We start from the raw sequence: 17,255 nt of genomic DNA on the forward strand, positions 1-17,255 counted from the left end.
TTTTGAAATGGGGTGCAAATTTAATAATTCTACACTGGTACATCAGGCTTGACCAGCCAAGTGTTTATAGAAGATTTTTCTTTGCTGGTAGTGAGAAAGATTCATCATGTGCACTTTTGTGGCATTTCCACTAGTCAGTGCACTTGTTTCTGTGTCTGCAATGAAAAATAAGGTTCTTTTGAGGCTGTAACCTCCACAGCTGGATTGATGCCTGTTTTTTCTGAGAGAAAATTCTCAGGCTTTAACTGCAGTTATTTCACAATTAAGAGGATCTTGAATGTATTCATTTGGTAATGGCTTAATTATCACTTTGCCATTTACACTTGAGTTGAAGGAGAGGATGAAGAAATCATAAAGGGTTTAGTTGATGCCAGCAGTCATATTTACTAGAAAATATTTCATATGCAAAGAATATTCCTGGGTTCCCTACTAATGTTTGAAATGTGGTGTATGGCACCACCCAGCTAATTCTCCTGCCACTCTTGGGTCTCATCACGGCCTTGACTTTGCTGTTGGTTTGTGCTGAGTTCATGGAGGGATATTTTCAGTTGAGGTTCTCCAGCAGATAAGCTGTTGTGGAGTGCAAATGAGACTGTCCCTTTGATGCTAAGAATTTCCTTTTCTGTAAAATTATACAAAGCTGAAACCACATGATGTGCCTCTGACTAAGGGACAAAATTCCATGTTAGCTGCTGGAATCTGCCTTGCTCAGATGATAATGGGGGGACACACAAACAGGCAATAACATGTGGACTTCAGCATGGGGCACTCAAGTGCAGCCTGTTGCACCTATTTCCTAATGTTTTACCTCACCCACTTCTACCTTGTGTATTTATACATATTGGAAGTTACACTTTTTGCTCAGACTTTAATTTAGAATTCCTACTTTGGGTAGGTTGAATCTCATAACTCTTGCTGTGTGATGTCTTTTGCATTCATAGTGATTAGTGACTGTGCTTGTTACTGCTTAGACTGTTCTGAGACTCCCTTTATCAGATGTGCAGCTCCATGATATCTTACAGATATCCTTTAGTCACATTGTGGAGAGCCTGGTTCAAGCATGGCTTAAAGAAAGAGGCCATGAAGGTGCTCAGCTAAGGGAAAAAGCAGCCTTTCCCAGGCTTGATCCTGTAAATAATTAGGTTCTCAGCCACCTTTTATATAAACAGCAAGATTCTCAGACCGTTTCCTCAAAAACAGGCAATATTCTGTCCTTGGTTGCTCTGGGAACAGATATGAAGGTTTTGAGAACTTTTCATATCATGGTGAGAACACTGATCTTGGTTTCAGTAAACAAACTTCAGGTATTGTAAACAAAAGGAGGAGCTGAAGTTTTCTCTACAGCCTATCGGGAGCTCAGGTTTTGCAATATGCATGAAGTGAATGAACACTGTTATAAAAGGTGCCTGGTTGATCAATAAATGGGAGTCGATGCTCATCAATCGGATGGTCGTCTCCCTTCACTTCAACATCAGGTTTGTGCTCAGGACAGGAAATCTCACAGCATCAGCTCATTTAGCCATATCCAAAGCTGTGCTAAGCCTTCCTTAGTACAGATCCATATTCTTTGTGTCCAGCTGAGTGAAGTTCACAGATAGATTTTTAAAGTTTATCTGCCTCAATTAGTGTTTGAGCCATATCTCACCTGCCAGCTGATGTCTCTGTGCACGCAGTGCCCCTGAATTTCTGTCCCCTTTGTCCCTGTGCCCTCCCATGTGTGTTTGAGCCATTCCTTTGCTGTTTCATCCCTTGACCACTGTCCCCATGACACAGCTCCTGCCCCACTGAGCACAGGCCAAGGCTGCCCTGTGCCCCACAGGGCTGTTCCACTTCAATGGCACTGCAATGTTCCCCAGGGCATGCTTGGCTGCCCAGGGAGCATCCTGGGGGAAGGCTTTCCTGAATAGCACCTAATGAATAACTGAGACATAGAAGTGACTCACTGGTGAGCCTGGCAGCAGTGCCACACTGTGCCACTCTGCTCTTCTTCCCACAGATTTCAGGGGTTGTTGCAATGGAATGGTGTTTCCAGAGTGACTGGTAGAGAAGGCAGAATTCTGTTTTGCAAAAAATTGATATTTCTGATCTATATTGGTAGCTGTGTCCTGATGACTGGTAGTTTTTAATCATATTACCTGTATATGGATCACTACAAAGTTACTGAGTTTTTTGAATTTAAGACACTTCATTTTTGTAGATACATAATTCTATTTATGTAGTTATATTTAGTGACATGGCTGAAGTGTCACTCAGTACTAAAGACAGGAATAATGAAAAACCCAAATCATGGAAGGTTATGCACACCAACAACTTTTCCAAGTCAACTCCCCCTGAGGAGATCATGATGTGGGGAAAGAAATGTTTGTGGAGGCCAGAAGTTTATTACAAGGCAATCTGCCATTTTTATTATGGTTACCATTTGCAATTAAAAATAAGCAGCAGTTTAGATGAACAATTGAATTCTTAGTTTGAATAACCTTGAGTTGAAGTAAATATGCCAGTGAAAGCAACAGCAGAGGTAAAACCACTTATTTTACTGTGCAAGTCCAGAGTTTGGATTTAAATTGTATTAAGGCTTCACAGTAAGGCTTAGCTTTGTTTATGCTCTTCCTCAGAGTTTTGCTTTGCTCCTACAACCATGTGAGCCTCTCATTAATAGAGAGGAACACACAGAACGTTAGATACCTTCTAAAGAAAAGAAAAGTTCTTTTTCTCTTCTTCATGGGCCTTATGTATTTCAAAAAAAGTGCCTGGTTCAATGCATTCCAGTCTGAGGCAGTTCTTCTGGAGCAAACAGGTTCCAGGTAGGCAACAGGCACAGGAAGGAAACAGCAGTTCAGCTGCTGTGGGAATTCTGCTCCTGGAGGAGCCGCAGGCTTGGGGTGACAGCAGGGATGGGCAGGGGAGCACAGAGTATCTGAGATGGCTGTGGGGGCTGGGGTTTATGGGGCTGGACTCTCTCCTCAGCCCTTTTAGCTCTGTTGCTGAAATGGTTGGAGCCTGTCAAACAAGACACTGCACAAGGACAACATGGCACTGGGCATGGGAACCTGGCAAGGTTTGGTTATTCAGTTGAATCTACAGAAACAAAGAATTTATCTCCTATCCCACTAAATTTTTTTCTTTAATCTCTTATGGATTGAACACTAGCCAGAGACAGCAAGCCAAGAACTTCACTGTTCCCATTTCAGCACTGTAAAAACACTCAGAAATCATAGAGAGAGAGGATCACAGGTCTTTCCTTTCTCTGTGGTCAGCAGAGTGTTTATAAATTCTACATGTGGGCTCTCAGTGTGTATTGGTTACTCTGTTAAGAAGAGATTTACACATCAGCACGTTAAGCCAAATGCTCCTGATTCACACAGGTCTGTCCTGGTAATATCAGCTCTTATCAGTTTTCAGAGCTGCCCAGAGTGGAGTGCTTGAGAAAGAAGTTGGTTTGGCAAAATGGGAACCTTGTAAGTGACAGATAGGAAAGCTGACGGTCCATTTGGAGCAACTCGTCAGGCAGAAAATGGCAAATGTCTTTTTTTCCCTACTTTTTTACAAAAACCTGATTCCCCCTCATGTCAGTCAAAGCCTGGTGCAGAAGGTATAATCCTCTGAGACATGATTTGGAGTTGCTGGAATTTTCTTCTTTTTAAAGTTCAGCTTATTGAATTCTTCTGTGATTTCCACGATTGATTTCCCTTTGGTTTCTGGGAGGAACAGGTGGACAATCATCCCTGAAGTGAAAAGTACCACCATAAAGATGAGGAAGCAGAAGTGCTTCAGTCTTTCCTGCGGGGAAGAACAAAGTGAGGAAGAAAGCAAGATTAGCATATCTGTGCTTTAGTCACTGTCTTGGCACATTTTTATATTTGGGTCCCACAATGCCTTTTAGATGTTTCAGATCCTGCATTAGTGCATAACTCTGAACTGATGCAGTGTTGGTTTGCTCTCCTCACATTTTGGGCAGACAGAACAATCCTTCCAGGCCTGAAACCAAGGCCACCAACACAACCTCAGGCCCAAAAAGTGTAAACAAAAAGGAATTGGGGTGGAGGAAACTGAGGGAATGTGACTTCATTACCTGAAGCTGTAATTGGACAATTCACCTCTGATAGACTGTCACTGTTATTTCTGAAATATCCTCTTTGCCCAGGATTTTCTCCTGGCAAGCTGAGAAGCCTCAGAGAGGAATGCAAACAATAATTATCTGATTGCTGCTCCTGTGTTTGCTGCTTTGGAATGGGGCTTGGACATTGTTTACCAACAGGTGAATGTTTGATTGGCTCCATGTGAATTGTTTTAAATTAATGGCCAATCACAGCCAGCTGTGTCAGACTCTCTGAGTCAGTCACGGGTTTTTATTATTCATTTTTTGTTAAACCTTCTGATGTATCCTTTCTCTTTCTTTAGTATAGCTTTAGTATAAAATAATATAATGCAATGCAATGCAATGTAATATAATACAATGCAATGTAATAGAATATAATGTGATATAATGTAATGTGATATATAATATAATATAATATAATATAATATAATATAATATAATATAATATAATATAATATAATATAATATAATATAATATAATATAATATAATATAATATAATATAATATAATATATCAGCCTTCTGAGAACATGGAGTCAGATTCTCATCTCTAACCTTCATCCTGGGGACCCTCACAAACACCACAACAGACCAAACTTTAATCAGTTTGTGAATCCTGTGACCATTGCCCACCTTGGCTGTAGCCTCTGTCAGACTTTTGCATTGCCCAAGATGTGTCCTTTAAAATACCTAATTTATTCTTTTAGCTCTGTCTAGCCTCTGTTCCAGGTAGTCACTGCAAAGCATGACCCAAAGTATTTTGAATTTGATAAGGAATTCTTTCCATTGACAAATATTTCAGTCTGAATGAGTATCTTGGGCAAATCAGGGCCCTTTGGTTGCAGAAGTGGGTGTGGGAGATGTGAAAAATACCGATTTTATGGTTGGCTTTTAGCAAATATTAAAATGAATATTATATGTGTTGTGTTAGAAAGTTATGCTGTATTAATTTTCTTAAGTAGCGTGTTAAATATAGCTTGAGGTTATAACAAAATGTTAAAATAGAAACTATGCTATGTAGGATACTTCTTTAAAGAGAGGAATGAGGTACTCCCACCAAGACAGCAGCCACAGGACACCCAAATCCTTCAGAGAAAGAGAACTTTTTGCTCCATTATCAGGAGAAATGAACTTCTTCCTGCCTTGCTTGGGCAGGACGATGCCGTCAGGATTCAGAGGAAGAAGCTGACACTGCCCAGACAGAATCCTGTGTTTGAATGGAATTTGTGCATCATGGATGAGGTGTATGAATATGCAACAGGCTGTTGCTTTTAAGGGTTAATTCTTTGTGTGTGGAGAGCCTGGTTCAAACATGGCTTAAAGAAAGAGGCCATGAAGGTGCTCAGCTAAGGGAAAAATAAAAGGCAGCTGTAAAGCAGCAGTTCCCAGGCTTGATTCTGTAAATAATTAAGGTTCTCAGCCACCTTTTATATAAACAACAAGATTCTCAGACCGTTTTCTCAAAAACAGGCAGATATCCTGTCCTTGGCTGTTACTGGGAACAGACAGCCATTCTGGGAACAGATATGAAGGTTTTGAGAACTTTTCATATCATGGTGAGAACACTGATCTTGGTTTCAGTAAACAAACTTCAGGTATTGTAAACAAAAGGAGGAGCTGAAGTTTTCTCTACAGCCTATCGGGAGCTCAGGTTTTGCAATATGCATGAAGTGAATGAACACTGTTATAAAAGGTGCCTGGTTGATCAATAAATGGGAGTCAGACCAACAAAGGTAGATCGTCTCCCTTCACTTCAACAAACGTGGGTCCTTTTTCAGGCTTATTTTGCCCAGAAAAGGTACCCACACGGTCCATAACTCTTTGTTCTTATTGCCTCATATTGTCCTAAATCCTAATTGTCCAAATTTTTATTACTCTAATTACATTACTATTTTTATAACCATTTAATTTCTATTAAACTTTAAACTTTTAAACCCAAGTGCTTGGTGTGTTTGGCAGAGGGAGAGCAGGAGGCTGAGCCAGCAGAGCCGCCCTGCCCGCATGCTGTGGTGTGTTCTTAAGTTTGTTAGTTTGCTCCCCCCATTTTCTGTATTACTTCCTGCTGCTACCCTGCTAGTTATGTTGCTATGGAAATGAAACTGCTCCTCCCTTGGTTTCTCTTATAAAGTGAAAGTTGTTTCCTCCTTGGGGTCAGTCAATCACTCCTTTTCTCCTCCCAGGTTTCGAGAATTTTCCTTTCTCTGGGAGGTATGGTTGGCTGTAGCCCCGGAGCCCCTCCTATGATTTATACTTTGGTATATCAGTTATGTTTCGTACCTCCAAATATGTATTTCTATTGGTAGCCGGGTTTCCCTGCCTTCTTCCCCCCTTTTCCTTTAAAACCCTCTCCTGCCCCCTGTTCGGGGCCATTTGCTGGGTGTTTCCCCTCCTTGTTGGTTTTCTGTAATAAACCGACAGTTTACCCCCAGCAAGTGGTCGCCTCCTAATTCGTCTCTCACCGCGCTGCTCCGAGCTATCCCCCAGCTCAGCCCGAGGCCAAGATGCCGAGAGAGGCTGTTTTCTGATGCGCAGGGGCCCTGGCCTTCACCCCTCACCAGACAGCCGGATTCCAGGGCCGTTCACGCCCCCGCGCACCCGCACTCACCACGATGAACGGGAAGGAGGTGCCGATCACAAACACCCCCAGCCAGTTCAGAACCGAGCTGATCACAAAGGCGGGGGGCCTGCAGGACAGCTTGAAAATCTCAACCCTGGTGGAAACCGTGGCGCCACCTGGAAGCCAAGAAAAATAAAATTATTTATTGTTTGATGCGTTTGGAGTCCACATTTGGATTGGCGCTACTGTTACACGGTCAGCTGAGAGATGCTGCTGTAATGGACTGCCAGGAGTGCCAGAACTGTGCTGTGGCACTGAGCGTGCTGCTCCTTGTTACAAAAGAAAATGTTTGTGGCATCTAATAAACTGCTAGGCATCAGTTTGTGAAAGTGGTAAAATACTCAGATAAATGAAATAAACTGCTAGGCATCAGTTTGTGAAAATGGTAAAATACTCAGATAAATGTAATAAACTGCTAGGCATCCGTTTGTGAAAGTGGTAAAATACTCAGATAAATGAAATAAACTGCTAGGCATCCATTTGTGAAAGTGGTAAAATATTCAGATAAATGTAAATAAACTGCTAGGCATCCGTTTGTGAAAGTGGTAAAATACTCAAATTAAATAAACTGCTAGGCATCAGTTTATGAAAGTGGTAAAATACTCAGATAAATGAAATAAACTGCTAGGCATCCATTTGTGAAAGTGGTAAAATACTCAAATAAATGTAATAAACTGCTAGGCATCCATTTGTGAAAGTGGTAAAATACTCAAATTAAATAAACTGCTAGGCATCAGTTTGTGAAAATGGTAAAATACTCAAATAAATGTAATAAACTGCTAGGCATCAGTTTGTGAAAGTGGTAAAATACTCAGATAAATGTAATAAACTGCTAGGCATCAGTTTGTGAAAGTGGTAAAATACTCAGATAAATGAAATAAACTGCTAAGCATCAGTTTGTGAAAGTGGTAAAATACTCAAATTAAATAAACTGCTAGGCATCAGTTTGTGAAAGTGCTAAAATGTCACTCATGCACCAGGGTTGGGGCAGGAACAGGTGAGAGGCAGGATCGTAGCAAAGGCAAAAAAGGTTTTATTCAAAAAAACACACTTTTTTTTTTTTTAAATATAGATTCTATTCTATTGGCTAACTAACAGAAACATCTTTCTCACGCACTGTCTTTGAGAGGAACAGAAAAATTGCAAATTGTTTATAGGCAACAAGTTATCACATCTTTCCAGCTCCCTAAAATTTCTCACAAGCCACTGTGAGAAACTCTTGCCGTTTCTCTTTCTCTGTCCCATGGCGTCCACAGTAAAATACTCAAATAAATTTAATAAACTGCTAGGCATCAGTTTATGAAAGTTGTAAAATACTTAAATAAATTTTTGGGGACATCCATGAATTAAGTAGTCGACACTTGAGAAAGCCTGAAATCATCTCATGAAAGATGTATCAGGATAGAATGACAATAATTATTGATAAAATGAATTTTCAGTGTTATTCTGCTGGATTGCCAATGAGTAAGCCTCCCAGATTCACTTCCTGGGCATTTCAGTTTGTTTTGAAGTCACAGGATTTTAAACTGTTTTGAGTTAGGAAAATAACTCAACCCTGCCATATGGGAAGGCACATATTTAAAAAATTATTAGCCTTTATAAAATAAAATTTGATGAGTAGCAGGCAATAAATGCTAGGAAAAAAACTATTCCAAAGTAGATCTTCTGCACTGCTGTCTGTGTGGGATAAGACGTAACATTATACAACACTGAATTTAAAAGAACTCTTGCTTTTCTTTTTATCTTTTTTTCCCCCTAGCATTTTAAAAAAATCTTTTACCCATCTGCTTTTGCTCTATTTTTGCTGTATTTTTCCAGTGTGCTCCTTTCCTCTCTTTAGCAAAACTCAAACCTGGTGCTATTGAATTTTATGTCCAATTAATAATTGGACCCACAATGTTTAAATGACTGCAAGATTATATTAAATTAATTTACTTATGCTAAATATTCTGCAATATAAGACAGTATTTCCTGACCCTTTTAATAAGCTCACACGACTCAATTCCTTTATTTCCTTTTTGACTGAGAACTTACCTGGCCCAACAGCAAAGACAACTGTAAACAGGATAATGAGAGCAAGGCTGCAGTATGGCATCCAGAAGTACCAGTCCTGGGGGGAAAAACCATAACAAACTTCAGGTTAAAAACTGTTACCAGCCCTAGGTGAGGAATGCTCCTGCTTTTCCAACACCTCAAAAAAGAAATATTCAGTGTGTGGGCACTGAGAGCTGTGAGTGCTTCTCTCTGTGAGTGGAGCACTGAGATCTCTGTCAGGTGAGCAGACAGGGCAGAGCAGCTGCAAAGCCAGGGAGGCTTCCATTAAATGAAATCTGAAGAGCTTTTATGCACCCTGTCCTTTCTTTTTGACCTCATAGTTCTTCCTCTGATCCTTAGGGATATGAGAAGGACAAATCAGATATTTCTTAATTTTGTTCAGTTATGGATTTAAAAACTGGTACTGAAAAGCAATTTTTATACATCTTAGTCAAGAGAAATGAGACTTGATGCTTTAGGTAAAGATGATTTCTCTCTTCTATGTAAGAGAGCTTTCATGAATGAAACAAAAGCAGAAGTCTGCTGCCACCTTGCTTCCAGGTCAGTTTTGCAGTGTGTCTGCAGGGTAGCTCTGGATGAGAACTGATGGAGATTTGCTTCTGGAAAGGCTACAGCAATGACACAGAAGCGTCACTGTTTGAGAGGTGGACTGGTCTCCAGTCTGTGAACAGACAGTGCCTTCCCACAATCATCTGCAGCAAAGTTCAGTTTCCAATGAGCTGATGCCAAAGCTCTGGGGTTTTGCTGTTGCTTGTTAAAACCAGCATGGACAGAAAGGGCCATTTTCCTACAAGTGCCTTGTGGTGTGTGCTGGCTGCTGTTTGGTGCTTGCAGTCTGATAAATCAGGAACCAGTGTCCCAGTGGTTTTTGTGTTCCTTGCCAAGGTCATGGGATCATGTTGAAAGGAAGGCAGGGGTACGAGGCTCTAAGAGAGAGTTTAATTCTACATATAGGTAAGCTTGATCTAAGCCTCAGTTTCCTTTCTCAGTAGTGTGGTCCTGCCAGTGAGCTGTAGATCAGAAATAGAATGGAGCAATCTGCTGTGAGCAGAACTTCCTTACCTGCAGGGACAGAGTCACAGTGATAGCAGCTAGCAGTGAGCCCATGATCCAGTAGCCTCCTCTGATGAGAGCTTTCCTGCCCAGCCTCTCAATGATGGAGCTCTGAAGGGCAGAAATCCCATCAGTGCCAATGCCAGAGAGCAAAATGTGCCCCTCTCCCTGGTAATAGGACTTACACAGACTACAGCAGCCACGAGTTCAGAGAGCCCAATGGAGAGGGTCATGTAGGAGGCCATTTTTTCATCAAAGCCAGCTGCCTGGAGGACTTCAAAAGTGTAAAAATAAATCTGGAAAAAAGAAATCAAACAGTAAGAGAAGAAAAGAATGGATTTCTTATCCAAAGCTGTGTGACACTACCCTAGATATGAGCTGCTGATCAGGGAGCATGCAGCTCAGCTTTGGAGGGAGCTGGAATTCTGTACTCTTTTTGGTCGTATTCACTCTATCAGCAGACAAAAATATTATAAAGCATTATATAATTAATTTACTAATGAATTTAATAAAGGATAAAATGCTGGGATAATTAGATCTCCAGCTACTACAATGCAATCAGATTTGCAGACTCCTGATCTAGGTGCTTTCAGAAACAGCCAGCTATGTCTTGTTATCAGAGCCCATCCAAAACCATTCCCAAGAAAGAGGAGCGTGGGTTATGGAGTCATGAGGGGTTAAACCAAACATCTTTCCAAGTATCTCTGCTGGTGTTTGGAGATATGGAGTGATAAAGATTCCAGTTTAAGCTGTGTTAGATTCAGCTGTGTTAGATTCAGCTGTGTTAGATTCAGCTGTGGGTTTCCTTTGCAGATGCTGCAGCAGCACGGTGTTAGAGGCAGCAGGGTCATGCAAAGCTGTGACCTCACAGGACCCCAGAACAGCAGTGCAGTGAGGAAGAGCAGAGCTGCAGGAGCTGCAGAACAGGCAGCATGCTTGCTGCTAGCTTTAAGGGCAGAGTGAGCAGCCTGCCATCCCAACATCTCAGGGGACAAATAGCAGCAGTTGCAGTGAGCAATCACACAAAACTACAGATTTTGCTAGCAGAGTGGGCTCATTCCCAAGAGTGAGCTCTGCAGTGGCTCCCAAAGGTGGCTGCTCAGAGACAGGGAACTCCAGCAAGGACAAGAGCTGGCCACAGGGATGTCACACACAGAGCCCAGCCCAGCTCTGTGGCTGCTGCTGTCCTGCAGAAGGGCTGGCACACAGCAAGGTTTGGGCTGAGAAGCCTGAGAAAAACGGAGGCAGCTCCTGTGAGCTGTGATATCTTGGGGCTTGGAGGGGGAAATGCACTCAACTGCATTGATGCCACAGAGCTGAATTGTGGCGGTCAGGGTAACTATCATGTACAGCTGCCAACGGAAAGCTGGTTCTCTCACTAGTTCCAGGACACTCAAGATCTTGGTGTTTTTCATTGTTGCTTTCTCTTTCATGATGTCATCAATCTCTGCTTGGTGTTGGCCTTCACCCCAAAGCTGCCTTATGGCTGTGGAGAAGGAGAGCGAGACCTGCCATGTTAATTCATCTCTGGTTTTTCCCTAAGGCTTCTGAGCAGTGAGACAAGAGTCTGGCAGCCCAGTGTGCAGGGCTGGGGCTGTGCTGAGATGTCTTACAGAATGTTCCAGAGCCCTTACAGGGTGTTCCAGAGCCCTGATCCCCTCCTGATCAGTGGGCCCTGGTGGGGTACAAAGGGCTCCCTCCCTGCCCATGGGGCCACTGTTCTGCCTTCCTCCTTCTCTCAGGGTGTGAGCAACCAATACCCAGAGCTAAGCCCAGTGGAGCCCTGCAGTTAAATTAGCAAACAGCTAATTTTCATTTATTATTTAGCATTAATCATCAGGCTGACAGTGCAGGTGGTGTCAGACAAATGTGAAAGGTTTTGTACCACAGAGCTGTAGAGGGAAGTAGTTTTGTGCTCTATGTGGGGACTACAATAATGGACTCAGGCGTTCACAGAGCCATATGGGAAATGAGCAGGGAGAAACTTTGTCCTATTTATTTCTTTCCATGTGGGGAAAGCAAGCATCACAAAATGATTCTAAGGGAGGAACAGGAACCTGAAGCCCTCAATTACCTTTTTTGCAGGCTTCCTGGTCTCCTTTCTGCATGAGGAGGTAGGGTGGGGACTCTGGGAAGAAGGGAAGGGCGAGCAGCTGCACCAGGGCTGGCAGGCCACAGGAGGCCATCAGCAGGGGCCACAGAGCCTGGCTGCCCAGCAGCTCCCTGCCAGGGACAAAATGTGGGTTAGGGTTCAGTGCACCTGCTCTGAGGAGACAAAGGAAGGGATGGAAAAGCACAGGGAGGAGCAAAAGGTGAGAAGGATCCAGAAATGAATTGTGTGGGTAATTAATTGCATGATACCTTTGTCCTGAAATTTGCCCTATGGCTTTTCCCAACGTCCAAAAGAAGGAGGAAGTCGAGTTTGCAAATCCACGGAGCTTCCTGGGGGAAATTTCTCCAACATATTGGTGATGTAGAGGAACACAAAGACCTTGAGGTGAGGAGGGAGTTATGGGAGAGAAGAAAAAAGACATAACCATTGGAAATCCAGTTATATCCCCTGGGTGTAAATAATTAAATATTACAGAATACAGCTGTGTCTGGCACATAACTCACATCTGAGACTTTCAGTGCTAGATTTTTTTAAACTCTTTCTACAAAAGTATTGGTCCTATTTGCAGAGTGCAGTTTCCTGACCTTAAGAAATGTACAGTTCTCCCTTTGAAGTGCAGGTGTAGCCTCATCATAATCTCTCCTGTGAGCCTTAGCATGTTTTAAAGAACGCAGGGTATGCAAGTGCTGAATAATTAAGCACTTTTCAGCAGTATTTAATATACTTGTATTTAACCCACATAATCTCAACCTTTTCTGACATGAGGCTTTTGAAGAGCTGTATGGCAGACTCATGGCAAATTATCACATATAGAGCTACAGTCAATGTTGATTTTTATGTGATTTAGGTGGAGACTTGATATTTATTTTCTGCTGCCCATCAATAATTTTTATTATTTCAGGTAGAGTTGATGTTTCCAGTTATATTCATTAACTCAGACATGCTAAATACTGGTCTGGGAACAGGAGCTTTTTCCTGATATGGGGGTCACAGCCCCTTTTATCTGTTTCAGATGCAACATGTTCTTCTCTTGGCTGTATGTGATGGCAAAGCAATCTCTTTTGATTGCAGTCTCTTTAACAAAAATCAGGTTTTTGAATGGGTTATGATATAGATTCTAGAAGAGAGCAAGGCCCCTGTTGGTAAGCTGTTCTCAAATTACAACCATAGCTCTTCAAGACATCTCTTTGTCACAGAAGCCATGTACAAAATCTGGTTATTTGAAAAATAGGCACTAAGTGAACTCTTGAATAAGTTAAAAGATTCATCCCTGTGAATATGCAAACAATAGAAAGGCAAGTTTTGTGTAGGGAAAAATACAAAAAATACTGATAGCAGCACAGGATGGTTTTACTGCCTGTAGTTTACTTGCCAGGAGTGATTTTGCTTTATTAAGCCCAGATCTTTGTACTAACCCCAAGGACTTACTGCTTGGAATACTCCTCCTTAGGAAAATACTACCTTTAAACTGTATAATTATCAGTACTGCTAGATAAATTTAAGAAAATGCTATACACATTTTTCTTGAGAAAATCCCTTTTTTCATGAGGTATCAAAACATTTCTGACATCTCTGAACATTCATACACTCGGCAAAGTTGAATTTCATTTTTAGTGAAATTGATAATCATTATGCCCTTTATTGCAGAGCATTATAGAAAATCTTCTTACAAAAGATCACTGACTTCAAGATTTTGTTTTCTCAGAGGAGCTTATTATTGACTTTGAAAAAAGATGGAAAATGATGTGAGATTCAGCTGACCTGTGGGAGAAGTCACTCACCCGCACTCACTCCACACATGAAGCGTCCAATCAGAATCATCTCAAAGGACTGGGATATTTTACTGCAGCCCATGATGGAGGCTGCCACTATCATCAGCACGTTGTTGCACAAGAGACATTTCTTTCTGTAAATGCAAGAAAATGAAACGATTTTTTGTGGCTCAGAAGGGAAATAGCACTTAATGCCATGCAGGAATTCTTGGCTGAAGTTGTCTTGATGGATTTTTGAAATTACAAATGTGTGGTCCAGGACAAAATGAGCACTTTGGACTCATGGTGTGCCCTGGCACGTGGCTGCACCTGGGGGTTTGGGAACACTTCTGGGGTGTGTAGCAGGGAAAACTCTGAAGGCTTTCTGCACTTGGACCTGCACTGTGAAACACATTATTGCAGCACCAACAGGGATCTCAGTGCTGCTGTGTTTTGAGTGGCACTTTCCAGACCCCATTCTGACGTCAGCCAGGAGCTGCCTTTCCCCATTGCTGAGATGAACCCAGGCATGGCTCCATGGGCAGGAAGCAGGGGAATCAGCTGCCACCACAGCTGAGCTGGCTGAGTCTCTTATTTATATCACTGATTCTAAAATCCTGCCTCGTTTATAACCCCAACTATCATTTCCTTAAGCTAAGATTCAGCTGACACATTGTCTCTGACCGTACATACTTGCCAAATTTGACAGTGAGGTATCTGCTGCCTGAGGAGCCCAGGAGCCCTCCTATGCCGAAGATGGACACAGTGAAGGACCACAGGAACAGGAGGTTGTCCTGCTGGATGGGGTGGCCATAGCGCTCCAGCCACGTCTCATTAATGAAAGCCTTAACGTGCTGAGACAGAAAATAAAATCATTAACAATGCCTGTGACAGCAGTGCAGGGATTTTAGCACATTTACAAAATAATTTTGTTGCTTCAGCGGAAGTTACTTATTCTCATAGGCTTTAGAAGTGTGTATTAGATATCAGACATAGTATAATAGAGTGCTATGCTCATTCTGCCATTAAAATTCAATCTTTGGGATTTTTATCCTTATAATCTGAGGAAGCAAGGCATGGAGTGGTACTAAAAAACAGTGTAAACAGTACTACAATGTTCTGCAAATGAATTATGAGTTTTCTCTCACATACCTGCCAAGAATGTCACATTACACAGAGCCTGTTCAGTGCAATTCCTAAATACTTTTTAATTCAGAACTTAGTGCTCTGAAGCCAGAAAATAGTGCTTTTCCATTAAGGTGATGTGTACAAAATAATGATATATTCCCCCTAGACTTCAGTGCCCTTAATGTGATCAGTGGAGAGAAGCAGACTTTTCCTAGAGTGTGGCTCACTTGTTCTATTTTTCTGTGAGGATGGATAACCATAAAAATATAAACTGAAACCATGAAGAAGGCACATGTGCTGTGAGATTTTAGGGGAGGCAGATGCCACCCTAGTTAGTGTGTGTCTTCTGAGGAACACTTCTATTAACAACTTCCAGATCTATTTTCTTCTATTTGCTGCACTTTGACACGCCCTGCTCCTCATGATAGCGCAGCAAATGGGAAATGAGAGGAGAATACTGTGATCAAACCCTTCCTCAATGCCAGAGCAGCAGCCTCAGGCAGCAGTGGAGACCCAGTGCCAGGTGCAGCTTTGCCTACCTGAGACATGTAGGTGATGGTGGAGATCTGAAAGCCAATTTGGAATGTGCCACCAATGCCCAGGACTGTGATCATCCGAAAGAGCCCCTGGTACTGAACCTGCAGAGGTACAACAAAATCTTCTTAAGGTTGTACCCACATCAGGCTGTTCTCAAAATCATTCTCCAGAAACATCTCGTTTGCTCAGGGGATTTTTAGGTAGCAATATTCTCTCTGCTTGCCCTGGTGTGGGATGTACATCCTTCTGTGATTTCCATCCATCCAGCTCAAGGAAGTGCAGCTTCCACAAACATCCAACTCAAGGCACCATGGCTTCTAGATCCTGTTCCCTGCCTCTCAAAACCTCTGCTCCCATGGCTTGCACTAAAAAATTAGGTGTATTTAAAAACATTTTTTTTTACCAGGTAAGCAAAACAAATTCTATTTCTAGGTAAGCAAGTATTTTTCAGTCCAGGAAAGCATTTAAGACACATTGTGGTGGTGTTCACAGGGATCCGAGGATGGGGGAAGAGACCAGGATCTGACTCCATGTTTCAGAAGGCTGATTTATTATTTTATAATATATATTATATTAAAACTATACTAAAAGAATAGAAGAAAGGATTTCATCAGAAGGCCAACTAAGAATAGAAAAGAAGGAATGAATAACAAAGGCTTGTGACTCGGACAGTCAGAGCCAGCTGACTGTGATTGGCCATTAATTACAAACAACCACATGAGACCAATCACAGATCTACTTGCTGCATTCCACAGTCACAGATAACCATTGTTTACATTTTGTCCTTGAAGCTTTTCAGCTTCTCAAGAAGAAAAATCCTAAAAAAAGGATTTTTCATAAAAGATGTCTGTGACAACACATTAATGTATGGATAAAAATATGGTAAAGATGGATGGCAGAGCATATGAAATGCTCTAATACCTCAAAATAGTGGACAGAACCACTTCCAAGATGCTTGTAGTAAACAGGAGCCTTGTTCTTACCAAGACACCAATTTTGTTTTCTTTGAAGCCCCAGTAACACACAAAAATGTCCCAGATGTGAATACCCCAGCAAGTACTCACCAGGTTTGAAAGGAAACCAGTCATCTCTGCCTGAGGGCTGGCTGTCCAGCTTGTGGTGTGGCTTTGTCATCACAGGCTTGTGTCTCTCTGTCTCCTGCCTGCTGCTCCAGCTCTGGGCATTTGGCTTCTGGGATCAGAGTTAAATTTTCACTGTTTCATCTTCACTCACTTATATTTACTTCAACTGGCCAAAGTTAACGCTGCCAGATTAAGTATTTCAGGAAATAATTACATCTAGTCCAGTCTCGAGGGGGAAAGTATCAAAGCAGTGAAAATTAGCATCTGGGGACCAGTGAGGGCTTTGGGAAGGGAAACAAGAAGAGCTCAGGCAAAACAGCCCAAACAGTTTTCCAGGAACAGTAAAATGCTTTATTCTATGGTATAGACTAGTGTGTATAGCTGCCATAATCTGCAAAAAACAAAAAGCAGCTGGTACAAGTTTAGTAACTGTTATTTATTAGTAAGTAAGGTATGTAATTCTTTGGTAAAGTAAAAATGATAATTAGAAGACAAATAGGCAAATTTCAGAGGCTAATTTTGCTGTTCTGGCCTTCTGAATCAGTTAGATTGTTCTGAGGAAGGGGATTTGTTGTCTGGTGTTTATGGAGATGTTTGTTGACCAGGTGTGGTGAAAAAGCAGTAAGAGGCTAAGACTCGTGAAAATTGTCAGAAAAGATAAATATGCCCTAACAAATTGGGATAGGACCACCAAGATCTCCCTCCCTCCCTCAGGCTCCAGCTTTGACACAGAATGGCTCCAAAATCAGTGTTGCAGGTGACAAATCCCCTCTGATTGCCAGGGGCTCCTTTCCTGTGAGGCAAAGCTCCAGCTGCAGCT

General features: G+C 41.9%; 1 protein-coding gene across 1 annotated transcript; it reads right to left on the bottom strand.

The window, feature by feature from the left end:
• Positions 1-2,418: 2,418 nt before the first annotated feature.
• LOC141731163 (solute carrier family 2, facilitated glucose transporter member 11-like) lies at positions 2,419-16,487 on the bottom strand. The gene is made up of 12 exons (XM_074554585.1): positions 16,418-16,487; positions 15,356-15,477; positions 14,382-14,542; positions 13,719-13,843; positions 12,186-12,315; positions 11,899-12,047; positions 11,123-11,310; positions 10,010-10,120; positions 9,834-9,935; positions 8,751-8,826; positions 6,705-6,832; positions 2,419-3,780 (listed from the first exon to the last, which is right to left on the bottom strand). Exons 1-12 carry the CDS (start codon positions 16,485-16,487, stop codon positions 3,574-3,576), a joined length of 1,569 nt encoding a protein of 522 aa, XP_074410686.1. The 3' UTR covers positions 2,419-3,573.
• Between the last annotated feature and the right edge of the window lie 768 nt (positions 16,488-17,255).

The sequence above is a fragment of the Zonotrichia albicollis genome, chromosome 18 (genome assembly GCF_047830755.1).
Source record: "Zonotrichia albicollis isolate bZonAlb1 chromosome 18, bZonAlb1.hap1, whole genome shotgun sequence".
Classification (NCBI taxonomy): domain Eukaryota; kingdom Metazoa; phylum Chordata; class Aves; order Passeriformes; family Passerellidae; genus Zonotrichia; species Zonotrichia albicollis.